Source organism: Pleurodeles waltl, chromosome 4_1, assembly GCF_031143425.1.
Source record: "Pleurodeles waltl isolate 20211129_DDA chromosome 4_1, aPleWal1.hap1.20221129, whole genome shotgun sequence".
In the NCBI taxonomy this organism is placed as follows: domain Eukaryota; kingdom Metazoa; phylum Chordata; class Amphibia; order Caudata; family Salamandridae; genus Pleurodeles; species Pleurodeles waltl.
The window spans coordinates 35,165,182-35,185,895 of record NC_090442.1 but is presented as its reverse complement, the minus strand read 5'-3'; the positions used below and the strand labels follow the sequence as shown (position 1 = coordinate 35,185,895).

Genomic DNA, 20,714 nt, shown 5'->3' with positions numbered 1-20,714 from the left:
GTTTTTCAGCCCCATGTATGGTGTGGACAATTATTGCAATGGAAGAATATAGCATCCAACTGTTTCTGGTCTAATTGAATATCTAGCTCTTGCTCCCAGCTGGCTTAGTAAGTGTTTAGAAGATCTGGGGGTTTCAAATAAAGTAAGGTATAGAGCCTAGAAACCAGATAGTTTGTTGGTTTGAGAATGTGAAGGAAACTCTCAAAGGTTGTGAGCGGACATATGGCCACCTCTTTTACTTACAGTTGAGATACCCAATCCAAGAGGCAGCTTCATTGGTGAGACTTGCCGTCTTGGGGAGCTGACTCAACAGCCATAGAATGTTACCCCAGTCCAGCAGGTCGAATGTGCCCCTTGATTTATATTCTGGGTACATCAGAGTTGCTATAGAGCATGCGCCACTATTAAGAAAACTCAGTGCTAGAAGCTCAGGGGCGGCCTGAGGTAGAGGCATCTTGCCCCAAGTCTTTGATTGAGGACAAATAGCCTCCAGGGGTGCTGATGTTGCCGGTGAATAGTTGCTACCCTGCGGGCTCCGTCTGTCGGTTACTTGATGTAATGAATCCAATGACACTTTAACCACTCAAGACTTTTTGTCGAAATTTGTTGTAACAATAAGCGATGCATTGGGTGGAGAACAGCTATCAGCATTAAGAGGGGCAGTCTGGGAAGCACCAAGCTGCCTGGCCTGATTCGCCAGACTGGGGTCACTGGGTAGTATTAGCTGAGAAGTCTTTCTCACCAGCAGGTGAGGAGTGGCTGTGGTGTTGTCCCTGGATTCTGTGTCAGACATGCGTACTTGGGGTTGTTTGGATGGGAAAGTAGAGCTTGACTGATTCCCAGAGTTGGCAGTGTTCTCTGAGAGGACTTTGTCGTTGACACTTGAGGACTGGCTTAGGTGCTGTCTCTGGTTTCTACATACTGGATGCATGCTTGAGTAAGGGGTGCACTTGACAAAATACTCTTGCTTTGGCCTTCCGGGTGACCTCTCTGTGTCCCTGAGGGTGACCTGGATGGCATTTTAGCCCTCCCTACTTGATTGCTGAAAAAAGGAAAAGATTGTCTTCTTCCTGAGTGCTTTCGACCTGTGCTTTCGCCCTTTCCGTCAGCTTTACGTTTGGGCACAGATGGCGAGCTGTTTATGGCTGGGATGTTGCTTGTATTCAGGTGAGAGTCCCCGGAGCAGGTAGCTAGACCTGCTAGACTGCTGTGTGTGTAAAAGGCTTGTGGGGTTACTTTGATGGGCATAGTTGTTTGATTGATCACCGGTGTCCAATGCTCACATATGATTTCCTGTTTGTGCAGCATGGTGGACCCCTGACCTGCTGCCCACAAAAGGGGCAGAGGGGGAGAGCATGTGGTTCGAAAAAGCAGTAGTTGACCACCCCTGGTGTCACTAGCGGGATTAGAGTTGACCACGCCATTTTGAGACAGAGCACTTTTCAGATCCTCAAAGTCACTACTTAGTATTCCTGGGAGGGATGCCAGCTTGTCCAGGATTGGAGAACAAGTGCAAGAGCAAACTGGTAGCCAGGAGTCGGCAGATTTCTGGGCCCTGACTATCAGGTTGTTAAGATCTGCAATTTTTGAGTCAATACCTGAAGTAAAGACTGACCGTGTATTTAACAGTTTCATTTGATTGTCTATTTTTGGGGTGAGCTGGAGGGCGTTCTGAATAATATTCAGAACCGCCGGTAGGTCTGGCTCTGTTGTAGTATCCATATAAAAAGCCACTTTCCTCACAGGATTTCAACCCACTGAGGGACTTCATAAGGGTGCAGTCACTACTAACAGAAGACGAAGGCTTTCAGTCAGGTCCAGCAAATCACATTGTACATCTCCTCCAACTGATCCAGTAGTGTTTTTAGTGAGACAGTGTAGGAGGCTGGCCTGGCTTGTAGTGGGTACCAAGGGGTACTTACACTCTGTACCAGGTCCAGTTATCCCTTATTAGTGTAGAAGAGGTGTTTCTAGCAGCTTAGGCTGATAGAAGGTAGCTATAGCAGAGCAGCTTAGGCTGAACTAGGAGACATGCAAAGCTCCTACTATACCACTGGTGTCATATGCACAATATCATAAGAAAACACAATACACAGATATACTAAAAATAAAGGTAGTTTATTTTTATGACAATATGCCAAAAGTATCTCAGTGAGTACCCTCACTATGAGGATGCCAAATATACACAAGATATATGTACACAATACCAAAAATATGCAGTAATAGCAAAAGGAAGTAATGCAAGCAATGTAAAGCTACAGTAGATTGCAATAGGAGCACATAGGTAAAGGGGCAACACAAACCGTATACTCCAAAAGTGGAATGCGAACCACGAATGGACCCCAAACCTATGTGAGCTTGTAGAAGGTCGCTGGGACTGTAAGAAAACAGTGAGGGTTAGAAAAATAGCCCACCCCAAGACCCTGAAAAGTAGGTGTAAAGTGCACCTATATTCCCCAGAGAGCACAGAAGTCGTGATAGGAAAATTCTGCAAGGAAGACCAACACCAGCAATGCAACCAAAGTGGATTTCCAGACCTGAGTTCCTGTGGAACAAGGGGACCAAGTCCAAGAGTCGCAACAATGTCGAGAGAGGGCAGATGCCCAGGAAATGCCAGCTGAGGGTTCAAAGAAGCTGCCACCGGATGGTAGAAGCAGTGGATTCTGCAAGAACGAAGAGGACTAGGAACTTCCCCTTTGGAGGATGGATGTCCCACGTCGTGAAGAAGCTTGCAGAGGTGTTCCCACGCAGAAAGACCGCAAACAAGCCTTGCAAGCTGCCAGGGTCACAGTTAGGGTTGTTGGATGCTGCTGTGGCCCAGGAGGGACCAGGATGTTGCCACTTGGATGAGGAGACAGAGGGGGCGCCCAGCAAGTCAGGGAGCCCTCACAGAAGCAGGCATCACCCACAGAAGTACCGGAACAGGCACTTAGAAGAGGAGTGAACCGGAGTCCACGCGAAGTCACAAAAGGGAGCCCCACGATGCCGGAGGACAACTCAGAAGGTTGTGCACTGCAGGTTAAAGTGTCGGGGACCCAGGCTTGGCTGTGCACGAAGGAAATCCTGGAAGAGTGCACAGGAGCCGGAGCAGCTGCAAATCACGCAGTACCCAGCAATGCAGTCTAGCATGGGGAGGCAAGGACTTACCTCCACCAAACTTGCAATGAAGAGTCACTGGACTGTGGGGGTCACTTGGACAGAGTTGCTGAGTTCCAGGGTCCACGCTCGTCGTGCTGAGAGGGGACCCAGGGGACCGGTGATGCAGTCTTTTGTTGCCTGCGGTTGCAGGGGGAGGATTCCATCGTCCCACTGGAGATTTCTTCAGAGCTCCTGGTGCGAGAGGAGGCAGGCTACCCCCAGAGCATACACCACCAGGAAACAAACGAGAAGGCGGCAGGAGAAGCGATACAAGGTTGCAGTAGTTGTCTTTGCTACTTTGTTGCGGTTTTGCAGGCGTCCTGAGCAGTCAGCGGTCGATCCTTTGGCAGAAGGTGAAGAGAGAGATGCAGAGGAACTCGGATGAGCACTTGCATTCGATATCTACAGAATTCCCCAGAAAAGGAGGTTTGGCTACCTAGGAAGGAGGATAGGCTAGCAACACAGGTAAGAGCCTATCAGAAAGAGTCTCTGACGTCACCTGCTGGTACTGGCCACTCAGAGCAGTCCAGTGTGCCAGCAACACCTCTGTTTCCAAGATGGCAGAGGTCTGGAGCACACTGGAGGAGCTCTGGGCACCTCCCCTGGGAGGTGCAGGTCAGGGGAGTGGTCACTCCCCTTTCCTTTGTCCAGTTTCACGCCAGAGCAGGGCTGGGGATCCCTGAACCGGTGTAGACTGGCTTATGCAGAGATGGGCACCATCTGTGCCCATCAAAGCATTTCCAGAGGCTGGGGGAGGCTACTCCTCCCCAGCCCTGACACCTTTTTCCAAAGGGAGAGGGTGTAACACCCTCTCTCTGAGGAAGTCCTTTGTTCTGCCTTCCTGGGCCAGGCCTGGCTGGACCCCAGGAGGGCAGAAACCTGTCTGAGGGGTTGGCAGCAGCAGCAGCTGCAGTGAAATCCGGGAAAGGTAGTTTGGCAGTACCCGGGTCTGTGCTAGAGACTCGGGGGATCATGGAATTGTCTCCCCAATGCCAGAATGGCATTGGGGTGCCAATTCCATGATCTTAGACATGTTACATGGCCATGTTTGGAGTTACCATTGTGACGCTGTACATAGGTAGTGACCTATGTACAGTGCACACGTGTAATGGTGTCCCCGCATTCACAAAGTCCGGGGAATTTGCCCTGAACGATGTGGGGGCACCTTGGCTAGTGCCAGGGTGCCCACACACTAAGTAACTTAGCACCCAACCTTCACCAGGTGAAGGTTAGACATATAGGTGACTTATAAGTTACTTAAGTGCAGTGGTAAATGGCTGTGAAATAACGTGGACGTTATTTCACTGAGGCTGCAGTGGCAGGCCTGTGTAAGAATGGTCAGAGCTCCCTATGGGTAGCAAAAGAAATGCTGCAGCCCATAGGGATCTCCTGGAATCCCAGTACCCTGGGTACCTCAGTACCATATACTAGGGAATTATAAGGGTGTTCCAGTATGCTAATGTGAATTGGTGAAATTGGTCACTAACCTGTTAGTGACAATTTAGAAAGCAGAGAGAGCATAACCACTGAGGTTCTGGTTAGCAGAGCCTCAGTGAGACAGTTAGTCATCACACAAGGAACACATACAGGGCACACTTATGAGCACTGGGGCCCTGGCTGGCAGGGTCCCAGTGACACATACACTAAAACAACATATATACAGTGACATATGGGGGTAACATGCCAGGCAAGAAGGTACTTTCCTACAGACAGTAATCAGGCCCCTGCTATTTCAGAGGTTTTATTTCTCAAATAGTATTCACAAGCAGTGTGACCCAAACTAGATGCTCAGATCTGTTCACTTCTGCCAAGAAAGTCCATGCATCCCCCCAAGAACCAGCATTATAGGAAGATGGCCTAGAAGCATATATAGTCCCAGAGGCACTGAAAACAGGATCTGAGTTTGAGAGAGAGGGCTGATAGCAAATGAACCCTCCGGTCTTTTCGGGGGCGTGGCCAAGGACCCGGAGATGGCGCACGCCTGAATTACTAGCTCCGGAGGGGCCGGCGAGTAGTGAGTCGGAAGCGTGCCTTCCCCGGGCCAACTGAGGTCCAGGCTGCGGGGCGAGGCCAGCGGAGGGGACCGAGCGTGTGTGGGCCCCCGCGGCGACCCCGGGAGTGCCGGAATCTGCCCGTCGGAGACTTTGGAGTCCGCGGGCCTGAGTGCGCGGCCGAAGCCGCGGCCTTGCGTGGTGCCGCGATTCGAAGCGGTGAGAGTGCGGACGGCACAGAGCAGCGGGAGGCGCCGGGCAGGCTCTCCAGTGGCGGCGGAGGTGCCGGTGGGGGCCTGGGGGCCCAGGTGTGGTCGCGCACAGCTGAGGTGCAAGGAGGCTGCGCCACTGGAGGCGGGCGGCCCCTGGAGAACACAGGGGCAGGCACGAGATCAGGGTTGCGCCCACGGGCGGGGCTGCAGGTTGAGGCGGCCCGGAGGCCTGAAGATAGTGGAGGACGTCGGCGGAGTCTACCAGCTGGGGCGGAGATGCCGTTTGGGGCCTGGTGGCCCAGCAGAAGATGCACTCTGTTGGGCGGCGAAGTGGCGCAATTCTAGGACACGGGCGAGGCCCCAGGAAGGATTGGGGACGGAGCGAGGCCATGAGCGAGAGAGTGGCAGTGCGGAGCGACTTCGAGGTAGCGGCGTGACCCGGAGACAAACTGCGGGGCTGCTTGACTTGAGGTGGGTCTCTGGGCCCTGGCACACACCAAAGAAGCGGAGTGAACGAGGGATAACGGGACCTGGTGAACCCCCGCAAACACTGGCGAGTTAGATGCGGGACGGTTGGTCCGATTGAGTCGGGTGTCGGAACGGGGTGGCCCCGGACTGAGTCGACCCGGGACCCATGGGTGCTGACTGGGTACCCAGGGCTGAGGAATCCAGATGATAGGATCAAGCCAGCGAGACAAAAGGACCGACTGACGAAACTGGCGGATGGCGGATCGCGCCCCCGGGGGTGAGCGGTGGGTGGATTGCCCAAAAGGTAGAACTGTGGACTCCCCCGGGCACATTGGAGTGCTGGAGATCCCTAAATGAGTAGGACCGAGCACAGAAGTATCTCTGGTGCAACAAGGGAGGCTAGCGGGAGGAAAATCGGAGCCAGGATGAAGAGTGACACCTGAGAGCCTACGACGGGCTAAAGGACCCGGAGCTGAAACGGATAGCGCCTAAACGGAGAGTGTCGGCGCGTAGTCCCTGGTGCTACGACCCGGAAACGGTGGGACCTGAGTGGGGGGAGGGACCCCGCTGGGGACCAGCCGGGAGCGGGGGTGAGGCCTACGGTGAATGGGGAGAGACATCCCGGAGTGGAACAACAGAAACTACTGGGGCCGCTGCCGGGGCCCCCGGGGCGAGGTCCGTTGCTGGTCAGATGCCCCCCAAGAACCGCCACAAGAACAGAACCATGGACACTGCGGCTCTGGCCGAGAGCGGGGAACCGGACCCACAGGGCCATATGCAGATCAAAGTCCAGGATACTTTAGATAAAATACTCGGGGCGATCGAAGACACCAAAACAACGTTGCAACGGGAGATCAGTCAGGTAGCGGTTGAGGTGAGCCTACTGAGAGCGGACCACCATAAACTGGCAGACAGAGTCAAAGAGACAGAAACTGTACTGGCGGATATAGCACCAAAGCAGAAAGACCTGATGGCTGAAGTGACCTCCCTGGTTGACAGAGTGGCGCGCCTCGAAAAGAGAGCTGAAGATGCGGAGGGGAGGAACAGAAGGAACAAGGTGCGCGTGGTGGGCCTCCCGGAGGGGGCCAAGGGGGCGAACATAGTTGAATTTCTGGAGAATTGGTTCAGTACGATAGTGGCGCCCGGGCGCTTGACCCCTTTCTACACGCTGGAGCGGGCGCATCGGGTACCGGCGAGACCCCTTGCTCCGGGGAGGCCCCCCCCGGGCCGTGATAGCTAAACTCTTACACTACAGAGACAGGGACACCCTCGTGCAGAGGGCCAGGGAATCGGGCCCATTTAAAGTCGCAAATGGGGAGGTGACACTGTTCCCGGACTTTACCCTGGAGGTGCAAAACAAGCGGTCTTCGTTTCTGGCAGTTAAGAGAGCCCTAAGGGAGGAGGGAATTCAGTACTCGCTACTCTACCCAGCCAGATTAAGAGTGATACTGGAAGGGAAGACAACATTCCTCCAATCCCCTGAGGAGGCATGGGAATGGCTGGAGTCACATAGCTCCCAGGCGGGAGGTCCCACAGGAGAGGGCCCGACTGGGGGCAAGGCTCGTCGAGCTCTGAAGGGAAGGAAGGCCAGAGACCGCAGACGACTGGCGCCTACACAAACACAGAAAGAGAAAGGCAGGAAGGAAGCACTGGAAGCGGCGGCACGCATGGGTGGTGAGGCATCCCCCCAGGAAGGTTCAGGGAATGAAACGGACGACACGCTGGTGTCCTCTGCGGGAGACCTGGAGCATTCGGCCCGAGCCCCAAAGGTGACCCAACAAACAGCTGACGAACTTGGCTAGCCGGGGCCTGCGGAAGGTACCGGAGTCTGGGCATGTTATGTGATATAGCGGCCCCTCCGGACTTGGCCACCCCCCGGAACAGAACCTCGCCTATTCAAAATGGCGAGAACTGCTGGTCAAAGGTTGAACAAGTTGCACGGTTGCATAGTTTTCTGGGCAGCCTACAGGTTAGGAGGTGCCCCGGGGAATGGGAGTTGGGATACACAGTTACAAGTTAATATGGCAAAGTGGGTGGCGGAATTTGTTTGTGGCAAAGACATGATGACGTGGGAAACAACTTCGCAACTGGGGAGAAGCGGGGGCATTGTCAACAGACTGAAATCATGAAATGGCGGATTACAACTTATTGACCTGGAACGTTAGGGGGATGGGCACACCAGCTAAAAGGCACAAAATACTCTCTTATTTAAAGAGAAGGGGGGTACAGGTGGCATTACTGCAGGAAACACACCTGGCGCCTGGAGAGGGAGAGAAGCTAAGGCGCAGATGGAGAGGGCAGGTGTTTGCATCGGAATACTCAGCCTATGCAAGAGGTGCATTAGTATGGATCAGAGCGGGGGTCCCCTTCACAATGACCTCTTCCAATATAGACCGGTAGGGAAGATTCGTGATATTAGAAGGGAGGCTACAAGGTATCCCGATAGTCTTAAGCTGCATATATGCCCCCAACCAAGACCAGGTTCCCTTTATGGCGAGTCTATCGAGACAGCTCACACGCCAAAGCGCTGGAGAGCTATTAGTAGGGGGGATTTTAACGCAGTGCTAGACACAAATATGGACAGGTCCACCCCGCCTCTACAAGGGGCAGTGACAATCAAAACAGCCAAAAGGCTGAGTGAGTGGCTGGACAAGTGGGGGTTGTCGGACGTCTGGCGAATGCATCACCCAACGGCTAGAGAATACTCATACTACTCGGGTATCCACCGAGTGCACACTAGAATTGACAGAGTAGTCTGCACAGCAGGCCTGATAAATAATATGACACGCTCGGAATACTTAGCCCGCACCTTGTCTGACCACAATCCCTTGTTAATAACGATGAGGGTATCGGAGGATGGACCCCCTATACCGTCATGGAGGCTGTCTCCCTCAGCACTTGAGGACCAGGCGTATAGGGAGGCCCTACGCAATCACCTGGCAGAATATATTGAGACGAATAAGGGGTCCACTCCCTCTAGGGCCTTGGAATGGGAGGCGCTCAAGGTGGTGACGAGGGGCTTCTGTCTGGGGCAGTCGGTAGGGGTGAGGCGCACACTTGAAAAAGAACTGAATGCCCTGGAGAAGGATATGCACGAGGGGGAACTGAGACAGGGGAAGACAGCACAGGAGAATGAAGAATATAACCGTGCTCGCAGGGAACACTCCCGCATTGAAGAGCAGCTCCGGTGTCAGGATAGGCAAAAATATTTAGCATCCCTACAAGCGGAAGAGGGTAGATCGGGGAGACTGTTGGCGTGGCTGGTCCGCCCGGGAGGGCAGGGTGAGCCTATCACATGTGTGTTAGACGGGGAGGGATCTCGCAGACTCAGGCCAGGCCCCATAAACGATGCATTCAGGGAGTACTATTCGCAGTTGTACGGGAAACCCGGCGAACTGCAGGTGGAGTCTTTCGATCGGTACTTACAGCAAACTCCACTATCAACACTGAGTGCAGAGGAGAGAGACAGCCTGGGGGGACCAGTATCGATGGAGGAAGTAAACGAAGCAATAGCGCAGTTAGCACCCGGAAAGACCCCAGGGACAGACGGTCTCCCCATGGATTTTTATAAAAAATACAAATCGCTGCTGGCCCCCCAATTGACAGGGATGTATGCGGAGGCACTGCAATATGGAGAACTACCGCACACAATGCGGGAGGCTTTAGTGGTACCGCTCCCTAAGACAAAAGACAGGGAAGCTCCTGTGACGGACTTTAGGCCCTTATCAATGTTAAACAGCGACTTCAAAATTCTTAGTAAGATAATGGCTGCTCGGTTACTCCCTCTTATGACAAAGTTAGTGCACGCTGACCAGAACGGCTTTGTCCCAGGCCGTAGTACCTCCCTGAACCTGAGACGGGTGTTTACGATCTTGCACATGCCCAGGGACCGGAGGCCGCCAGAGGGGGCCTTACTCGCAGTGGATTTCGAGAAGGCCTTCGACTCCATCAGGTGGGACTATTTAAGGACTGTGATGCTTAAAATGGGGCTGGGGGAGAAGTGGGTGAAATGGGAGGATTTGCTGTACTCATCCCCGTTAGCAAGAGTCAAAACCGGAAGGACGATCTCCAGTGCATACCCAGTATACAGGGGAACTAGGCAGGGCTGCCCCTTGTCCCCACTACTGTTTGCCCTGGCAATTGAGCCCCTGGCATCGCAGCTGCGGTGTGAAGGCGTGGGCAAGGGAATTATTTGGGGTCCGTCTGAACATATAGTTTCTCTGTATGCACATGATATACTTATTTACATGAGGGACGTGACAAGAGGACTCACGTGGGCACTGGGGATATTGGAAGACTTCGGGGGCCTATCTGGACTCCGACTTAATCGGAGGAAAACGTATGTATTCCCCGTGATGTCAGACAGCGCACGCCCGGATGCGTGCCCAGCTGATGTAAATTGGGCCCCGCTGACATTTAAATACCTGGGCATACAAATATTTCACGAATTGAGCGACCTTAGGGACGGTAACCTTGGTAGGACACTCAGATCATTGCGCTCCTCGGTGGGGTTTTGGAGATCATTAAAACTAACAATCATGGCCAGAGTGGCGCTCTCAAAAATGGTCATGCTTCCACGCCTCCTCTACTATTTTGCTAACTTACCGCTACAGATCCCCTCGGCATGGTTCCGAGAGTTGAACGCCTTGCTCAGAGAACTGATATGGGATGAGGGCCGCAGAAGAACGGCGCTCTCGACCCTCTGTAGGCCAACACGGTTGGAGGGCCTGGGCGCCCCAGATTTCGTGGGTTATTACCTGGCATCCCAGTTACAATGGGTGGCCGGCTGGCTAGCGGGTAGGGGGCGGCTGGACCTGGCTACCGCACATGGTGAAATTGACATAGCTCAGATTACAGCAAATATGGCGGGTAGAAAGGTTGCCCCTATTAGAGGCAACATAATGTACAATGTGGCGATGAGATGCTGGAAACAGTGCGAGAGGAGGACTGGGGTGGGGCCACCGTATTCTCCCGCTCTGCCGCTGGCGGCCGTCGCTCTGGACGCGAGAGCGCAGGGGCTAGGGGGACTGGGATTGGGACCTTGGACGAGAGCAGGGATAGAGACAGTGGGGGAGCTATTCAGGGAGGGGGTGCTGAGGAGCTTTGCTGATGTAGCAGGGGGGGGGGGGAGTGCCAATAGGACAATTTTTACTCTTCGGAAGGCTGGTGCATACCCTGAAGGAGCATTGGGCCACGGTCAACGCAGAACCCAATTCCCACAGGGTGTTGCACCTCCTGCTGACAGCGGGAGAGGAATCTCACCTGATAGCAAAAATATACCGGGCCCAAATAGAGGCAGCTGTGGACCCCCTGCGATCCCTAAGAGAAAAATGGGTGAAGACAATTGGGCGGGATCTAACCGAGTCAGAGTGGGCCAGAGCACTTGCTTATCCTAGGGTGATCTCACGCAACACTAGGCTGAGATACATCCAATACAACTATCTACACAGAACATACCTTACTCCTCAACGGCTGTACCGCATATATGGGGGGGTGCCCAGGACTTGCCCCAGATGTGGAGATGGTGAACCCGACTTTGAGCATATGATGTGGGGATGCACGACACTCCAGAGGGGCTGGAACGCGATGTTGGCGACTCTCACAGAGCTGTTCGGGACGGAGCTCCGGCCAACCCCCGACATGTGTCTATTGGGCCTCAGAGCTAGTGCCAAATGGAGCAGGGTAGGGAGTCGTTTCCTTGACCTGTCCCTAGCCCTCTATAAAAGGCTGATTACGAAGGGTTGGAAGTCTATCGCACCCCCCTCACTGACAGAATGGAGAGGCGATGTCACAAGATGGTCCAGAGCTGAGCTGCAGGTCCTTAAGGCCGAGGAAGCCAGGGGAGTCCGCCAGACCCCCATCGCCTCGGAGTGGGAAAACCTAGTGACAAACTGGGATGGCCTAACGAAGGGACCAATGGCACCTGAGGGGGAGGGATGAACTAGCTGAGAGGGCCACCAGATATGCTTGTAGGGGAAGGTTCCAGAAAACATGACGGGAGGAACACCAGACACCCCACCGGCCCGGACGCAGAGGGAGAGAGTACAAGGGATAGGACGCAATAACTAAAAGAACAGAGGAGGGAGGGGAACAGAAGTTAGGCCACTCCTACATAGCATGAAACTCCATGACGACCCTTCCCTCTTTGAAGTTAAGCAGATACACTCACATAAGCCAATAAGTTTATATACAGTTTGTAGTGGAGTTAAGTCTGTTATCAGGTCACCAATATAAAAAGTAACAAGGGGCACTGAAAGTACTGTCACCATAAAATCGGATTGATTAAGAGTTGAGAACAATGTTATACAAATTTTATAAAAATACTGAAATGAGCAAGTAATTGTGAAACACAATGCAAGCAAAGCAAAACAGAGGTGCGGACAAGTTAGAAGAAATGTATAACAATGACAAAATGTTACTGTAAAATGACCTACATATGTAAAACAGCAAACAGTTAATAAAAAATATATTTGAAAAAAAAAAACCTCCGGTCCTTTCTTGGAAGTCCCAAGAGTGTTTCATAGGATGATTTTGTCTTCATATTGGTTGTTACCTGAACACTTATCTGGATCTCCCTCTCAAAGCAGGCTGCCTCCGCATCTTGTGTTTCCTGAGGCTCTGCTCCCCTCAACGAAACAGTCAACCTGGTAACACCCACACAGCTAGCGCCCGTGTGAGGCAGCAGGAATAGGATACACTGTACACCAGGACCCCGCCCAGTACAGATGGAAGCAGACCCAGGGAGGAACACACACCTACCTGTGCACCTCCTGTGTTTATACCTCATAAGGTTTGTACCTTATAAGCACCTTCCTGTGCACCTCCTCTGTTTGTACTGCACAGGTCCCTTTCTAATTACCATCTCTGTTTGTACCTCACAAAAACCTACCTGTGCACCTCCGCTGTTTGTACATCATAAGCACCTACTAGTGCACCTCCTCTGTTCTACCTCATAAGCACCTACCTGTGCGCCTCCTTTGTGAATACCTCATACGCACCTACCATTGCACCGCCTCTGTGTCTCATGAGCACCTACCAGTGCACCTCCTCTGTTCTACCTCCTAAGCACCTACCTGTGCGCCTCCTGTTTGTACCTCATAGGAACCTACCTGCGCATCTCCTCTGTACCTCATAAGCACCTACCTGTGCACCTCCTCTATTCTACCTCATAAGCACCTACTTGTGCACCTCCTCTGTTTGTACCTCCCAGGGCGAGCTTCTGAAATGACTTTTGACTATCAGGCCATTATCTGACTTCTGCTGAACCCTGCAGACTGAGTTCTCAGACATACAGAAGTTGGGGAGCTAAAGTACAGGAATGAGGTAAACTTGAATATAAGAAATATGGAAAAGTAGAGATGCTGCATCACCTGTGGACAGCAGATGCCTCCTTCCGCTCTGCTCAGTCACAAAGTAGCATCCTGGGCCCCAAACGGACAACACTAAGGGCCTCATTTCAGCATTGGCGGGCAGTGGATTGTGTGATGGAGCTGTGCCTGGGGGCCCCTGCACTGCCCATGCCAAGCGCATGGGCAGTGCAGGGGCTCCCAGGGGCACACCGAGTCCCCTTACTGCCAGCCTTTCCATGGCAGTAAAGGCTGGCGGTAAGGGGAGTCGAAATCCCCAGGGCAGCGCTGCCCTGGCGGATTAGGACTGCCGGGACCACCATGGCGGTATACTGCCAGTCCCGGCGGTATGACCGTGGCGCTTTTGCCACGGTCAAAATATGATGAGTAGTAGCGCCAGCCTGTTGGCGGTACTATCGTCACATTTCCCCTGGCAGTCACCGAACGCCAGGGTTGAAATGAGGGCCTAAGTCAGATACCATGTATAGGTAGAAAAAGGGGAAAAAATATTAATATGGACACATCTGTTGCGGGTTGTAGGTTGTGATGGATTCTATATAAGGAGTAAGGCCTGATTTAAATTTCAGCGGACGGGTTACTGTGTCACAACGGTGACAAATATCCCGTCCGCCGAAATATAAATGCTGTAGATAACAATAGGTTTTATATTTTAGAAAATGGGATATTCGTCACTGTTGTGACAGAGTAACCTCTCCGGTCAAATCTAAACCAGGCCCTAAATGACTGATATATTTGAATATTAAATGATATAAATCAATGTTTGTTTGCCTTGTCTGTGTATATAATGTAAAGGATGGGCATTTCAATGAATCCCTCATTCTGTTTAACAAAATAGCCCAGGAAGGAGCTGTACCTGACAGAACTTTATCTACTTTAGAAAGAACTAAAGACTTGCTTTTTTAAGTTGTCTTTCAGAGCCAGAAGCAGGCCCTGTAAGCTGCACTCGTTTTAGGCAGATGGACAGATGTCAATCAGGGGAGCTGTTGAAAGTATAAAAAGTATAAAAAGAACAGCAAGAAAAAAACAGGAGAAGGCATTTGAGCTGATCCAATGTGATCAGGCAAGCATTGAGACGAAGTGTATGAATGGAGTTACTTTTGTTAAATACTTCCTGAAGAGTTACCTTTGTTATATACTTTCTGAAGAGTTACATTTGCTATATAGTTCCTGAAGAGTTACTGAAATAATAGTAGTCCAGCCTGACCACTCTCTTTTCCCACAATATTTTTGTTTAAATGAAACCTTGTCCATGTGCATCTAACTAAAACTGTACCAGTCGCATGTAGGTGCTCCGTGAATGCCCTTTCTCTACTAAGTTACTCTGTGTATGCTGGTAAACCACTTCGTTTTCTGAAGTTAATGAGATGTGACACATTTAACAGAACTTGTTAAATATTCATGTATGGTGAAATATTCCTTGCTAAGTTTCAAAGATGGTAAAGAAGAGATGTCATTTACAACCAGATAAATAGTGTGTATTCACGTACCATTATGTTTCCATTTAGTAATTTTAAATATCTTTGCATTCAACAGAAAACAAGCCTTGAATGCATGAAATTATTATGAATAATGAAGATAAGACTGCAACTCTGCCAAAAACAGTCACCCACAATGCGATCCGGTATTTAGGAAAACATTGATGCAGTCGGCGGCAGAAAAAACTGAACATAAACTGACTGATCTTCGAAGAAGCAGTCATGGGCAGTTCAGTGGATGTAAGAGTCTGAGCTGTGAACCTCCACGCTACAAGACTAAGAAATGACCTCTAGAAAAGGAAGGCAACAACAATAACAAACCACCTCCTGTATAAACCGGTGTCCAACACCAGCTTTGGTCATTAGGTCAGTCTGAAGTGGCTACCGCAGTGCTTCATGTTCTAGAGCAAAAACAGACCATCATTCAATGCTTAAGGTGTATTGTAAACTCTTTCTGGCCAAACCACAGCAACCAGAGAAAAGCACAACTGAGTGAAGCCAAACACTGAAGGATTAAGAAGAGAGGAGTTCTGCTATCTACAATATACCAGACTGTCCCAATTTGCACTGGCCAGAAGGAAGATGAATCTTTACCCGCAAATGTGCATAACCATAATCCAATCTAAAGGCAGAATTGCCTACAAAGAAAACGTATACATATTATGAGTGTAGCAAGTATTTAAAGACTATTGCATGTTATTGTGAAATCAGAAATCAAACAAGGAAAATAACACACACACATACCGGAAGTGTTAGAAAAAAGAAGTGCTTTATCAGCCATGTTGGCCCATCAGGAAACACAGTCTTGGGATGTAGACAAATACATACCCACCCCAGAGACACTAACCAAGAAAGAAACATTGTACACATTTAGTGAGAGCTTTAGTTTCTCATCTCTATTAAAGAGCTATCAACAAACTCACACAGGAGAAAAAGCCTTCAAGTGCAGTGAATGTGGGAAGAGCTTTAGTCAATCAGCACACCTAAAAGAGCATCAGCGAACACACACACGGGAAAAACCATTCAGGTGCAGTGAATGTGAAAAGTGCTTTAGCCACTTATCAACCCTACAATGTCATCAAAGAAGACACACTGGTGAAAAGCCATACAATTGCAGTGAATGTGTAAAGAGCTTTAGTCGGTTATCAGTCCTACGAAGACATCAGCGAACACACACAGGGTTAAAAACATATGATTGCAATGAATGTGGAAGTAGATTTAGTTGTTACTCAGCACTAAGGATTCATCAGCGAACACACAGAGGGGAAAAACCATTCAAGTGCAGTGAATGTGCAAAGTGCTTTAGTTGGTTATCACAGTTACAAACTCATCACCGAACACACACAGGGGAAAAGCCATTCAAGTGCAGTGAATGTGTGAAGAGCTTCAGTCAATTAGCAAACCTACAAAGGCATCAGCAAACACATAATGGGGGAAAACCTTTTTATTGCAATGAATGTGGCAGTGGTTTTAGTGATTCTTCAGCATTAAGGATTCATCAGCGATCTCACACTGGAGAAAAGCCATTCAAGTGCAGTGAATGTGTGAAGAGCTTTAGTCAGTTATCAACCCTAGAAATACATCAGCGTACACACACAGGGGAAAAGCCGTTTAGGTGCAGTGAATGTGTGAAGCACTTTAGTCAATCAGCACACCTAAAAGAGCATCAGCGAACACACACAGGGGAAAAACCATTTAGGTGCAGTGAATGTGTAAAGAGCTTTAGTCACTTAAAAACCCTACAATGTCATCAAAGAAGACACACAGGTGAGAAACCATACAGTTGCAGTGAATGTGACAGTGGTTTTATTGACTCTTCAGAATTAAGGATTCATCAGCAAACTCACACAGGAGGAAAACCATTCAATTGCACTGAATGTGTGAAGAGTTTTAGTCGATTATCAGACCTACAAAAACATCAGCGAACACACACTGGGGAAAAACCATACCAGTGCAATGAATGTGGAAGTAGTTTTAGTGATGTCTCAAATTGCAGGATTCATCAGCGAACACACACAGGGGAAAAGCCATTCAAGTGCTGTGAATGTGTGAAGAGCTTTAGTCGGTTATCAAACTTACAAAGCCATCAACGAACCCACACAGGGGAAAAACCATACAATTGCAGTGACTGTGTAAAGCGCTTTAGTCGGTTATCAGTTCTACGAAGACATCAGCAAACACACAGGGGAAAAAACATATGATTGCAATAAATGTGGAAGTAGACTTGGTTGTTACTCAACACTAAGGATTCGTCAGCAAACACACACAGGGGCAAACCCATTAAATTGCACCGAATGTATGAAAAGCTTTAGTCAATTATCAGGCTTACAAAGATATCAACAAACGCACTCACTGTGGAAAAACCATTTAAATACAGTGAATGTGTGAAAAATGTTAGTCAATTATCAATCCTACAAAGACGCCATTGAACACACCCCGGGGAAAAACCATACCATTGCAATGAATGTGGAAGTAGTTTCAGTGAATCTTCAGAGGCTCAGGGAGGAGGTACATAGCCGCCCTCTGCCCTGTGAAGTAAAAATAGGCCCTGGAGTTGGGGTCTCGCAGAGGTGTGTGCCCCCTTACCTAAATAAATGAGTATGGCCCTTGAGATGCAGTCCCCGGGGCCTGTAAAGGCTCAGGGAGTGGAGCTTCACACAACACCCAAAATAAAAAGAACAAAAAAAAGAGGAGCAGCTCATAAATCCTTGTAAGGGGTTTTAAGCATATTTTTTACAGCTTGGTGGTGCTCCTATAAGGCAGAGGGGGAACACCAAGCATTTTGTAATGTTGTGGGGGGAACTGCATGGAGTGCATCAGCCTTCTAGCAACATTTTAAAAAACAGTAAGTCCCTAGGGTCTCTGAATCCACGACCCCAGGAGAACTTACTATATTTTTCTAAACTACTCCTGGCTGGAACTCTATGGTCTTCAGCTGCAGTGCAAGGCCCTCTTATGTTTTTCTGATGCCCTTTTGTTAGCTGAAAAAATGTTAAAAGAAAGTCAGAGAGACATGTTGGTTTTATATAAAAAAAATGTCTCTGGGTCTTTCTTTTAACAGTTTGCTGTCCACAAACTGCTTTGATAACAGAAACTGTGTTAAACAAACGACTCACAGATATGTTGATTTTTTCATTTAAAACTTTATTAAATATGTGTGTAATAATCACTATTATTAAACATTGCATTGTATGAATTACTGAAATATACATTTGCTTAAAAGCATTTTGTGATTATTGGATAAAGATGATATATATATGTATATTGCTATGTGCTCTGTCCTTGGTGAAGCCAGTAGGCCCACTTGTTACATTTTGGTGTTGTGACTCTAACAAAATAATTCATCTACCTGAGTGAGGCAGAACCTTCAAGACCAACCGTACCATGCGCATGCCAGAAGCCCATATATGGTGTGGGATTGGCTACCTGCAAGTGGTTGGATGCAGGGCCTGTCCACAGGCCAGACCTGCGGCCAACCTAATGGTTGGGGTTCCTTGTGTGCAAAGGGTTAGACGAAGGTCCTGGCTGCAAAACATTTAACGTTTTGACAGTGCGCAGCAGGGTTTGACTGGCCTCTGGGAGTTGGAGGCAGGGTTTGGCACAGGCCTGGCCCTGTGGCTAACCCCACGCTGTGCACAGTCAAAGGCCGTGTGTGGCAGGGGTTGACCTTACGTATGGTAATAAAATATAAGCCTTTATGCTACAAAAAAAAACTAGACATTCTCTGAAGAAAACAAAAGTTAAAGTGAGTTTATAATTATGAGTTATAATTATAGTGCTTTACATTAAAAAATGCCTTAGAATTTTACTGAGAAAAAACAAAGGTTAAAGTGATGTCATCTGTGAAATAGTCATTGACAACGTAACATTTTAAACTCATAAACCACTAAAATGCACCAGTTATATTTACCGCTAGTAATTTGAACTTGTGCCCTAAATTAATATAACTCATCCCCTAACCAGGCATAGCCAATTACCCCACATATCACATCACTTATTACATGTTCTGTAACATCATTGATAACATCACTGCAACATTTGAAATGACATCATTGATAACAGAACGATGCATGGCGGGGCATGAGTCGCTCATATGTATTTATAAAGTATCATACAGTAATGCACTGTCATCTACAGCCACCACATTTTCCATTCAAATGACCGGAAATTGGGTTTCAGTGAATATCATTTGTGCTTCGCCCAATAAAACTGTCTTGATTTGTTTTGAACCTTTTAAAATATTTGTTCTCATCACACTTCAGAATTATAAAAAAAATGGGTTTCATTTTTGCTTCCCTAGCTGCTCATAAATTCAGAAATATATCCATAGTTAAGTAAGGTGCAGGTATTAAAATGCTGTTGTGTGTTACAAAAATGATACCCTACAGCCTTTCCTTTCACACTTCACGTGCACCAGCGAGGTTGCCACATAGTTTACTTTAAAAATTCTTCTTGCTTTGCAGCCAGAGTAAGAAAAGTAAACACCAATCCCCATGTTAACAGAATAAGCAGGAATTTGTCAGAAGACGTATCCTAACATTTGACCTCTAAAGCACAGCAAATGTGACAAGATAAATACAAAATGTAAAGGCACCATTATTTATTACTCTTTCGTGACCCACCAGTGGTTTGTGACCCACAGTTTGGGAAATGCTGTTCTCTAATATTGATGTATCAATTTAATGGATTATACAATAATTCTAAAATAAATGTAAATTGAGTCATTTACTCACACTCTGACAACTCTTCTGTTGTTTTCTTACTTATGGACAGAGAGTGCTTGAAATGTATGTCTAGGGTCTTCTTCATCAGGAAGCTTTGAGGGGCCCGATCTAACACTGTTGGTCTGTCAAAGCTTAAAGTGGAGGGCATAAAAACCCACAGCTGGAGGATTTGATTATCAATACTTACTAATCCCTGCTGAATAAAATAGGTGATTGGATGTGATAACCTTGTCCTGAAGGACCGTTAGCTGGGTGAGTTCAGCATACATTGGAAAATCAAGATTTCATGATGTAAAGGATAAAGGTGAGGGAATCATGTAAGCATTAAGAAGGAGAGGGGGTGCAACACCATGTCCTGTGTGACTCCCTGTAATCAAATACTGCAAACAGGAGTGCAAAAATGTATACACTAACAATGCCCTTTTATAAAAGAGGCTGTGTCTTAAATCTCTGTAACTCTTTATGTTAAACCCACCCTATTGTACGTCCTTTCCAGCAGCACCTGCATGAGGCCAGTAGGTGAACACTAGACTCCCTCAGTCAAACACAACCTAATCTACATCATCCCCAGCAGCACCTGTAGGAGACTGGTGGCTGAGCATGAGGCACTCTCTAATAAACCCAACCTCTTGTACACACTCCCCACCAGCACCTGTAGGAGACAAATGCAGAGTGGCTTGTCATAGAGATCTGCCTTGGCTGGTTTGGTCCCATGTGTGGGTAAAACTTAATTGGTTTCTGTCCAGAGATGCTTAGTGTTCACAGGGAACAGGCAGACTTTGTTCTGGAAGGACTTGGCCATGGAGTGCTTAAGACCCACAGTGACTAGGCCCCCACTAAGTACTTTATTGATAATCTACATATAACTAGTACACCAGCTGGTGTCAGACTCTTCAAGGTGGAAGAGTAATCTTCCCTAGACCACTGCAGTTAGAGCTGAACCTGGGAAACCTACCAAACTTGAAACAACTTGGTTTCTACAGGTTATTTTGGCAGGTCATTACCAGGCTGTCCTTTAGAGGGATCAGCAATCATTTTTCTAATATGAAGTCATAGGTTTGGCACGCAAGTTAAGGAATGATTCAGGCGACAAGATGAATCCATGTCACTGGGAGACACGTTTTCCAGATCTGGGTTTTGATTTAACTTCTTAATGTACCCTGGGATTTGTAGTCTTGGTTCATTTTAATTGAGCTTATTGGACCAATGTACCCGATAACAATGATATGTCAAAGCAAAGTTAAGGCTTGGAAACGTGGCACCCGGGGGACATGAATCCCTCTGGTCATCCTAAGTACAGCAGAGTAATTTTACACAACATACTTCATGCCCTTTTAGA

General features: G+C 48.6%; 1 protein-coding gene across 1 annotated transcript in view; it reads left to right on the top strand.

The window, feature by feature from the left end:
* Nucleotides 1–19,388, top strand: part of LOC138287322 (zinc finger protein 271-like) — a 67,555-nt gene extending 48,167 nt beyond the window's left edge. The window contains exon 2 of the mRNA XM_069227676.1: nt 14,710–19,388. Within this exon, the coding sequence (XP_069083777.1) occupies nt 15,431–16,852 (1,422 nt within the window). The 5' untranslated portion in view covers nt 14,710–15,430 and the 3' untranslated portion in view covers nt 16,853–19,388. The remainder of the gene's footprint in view (nt 1–14,709) is intronic.
* Nucleotides 19,389–20,714: the final 1,326 nt, after the last annotated feature.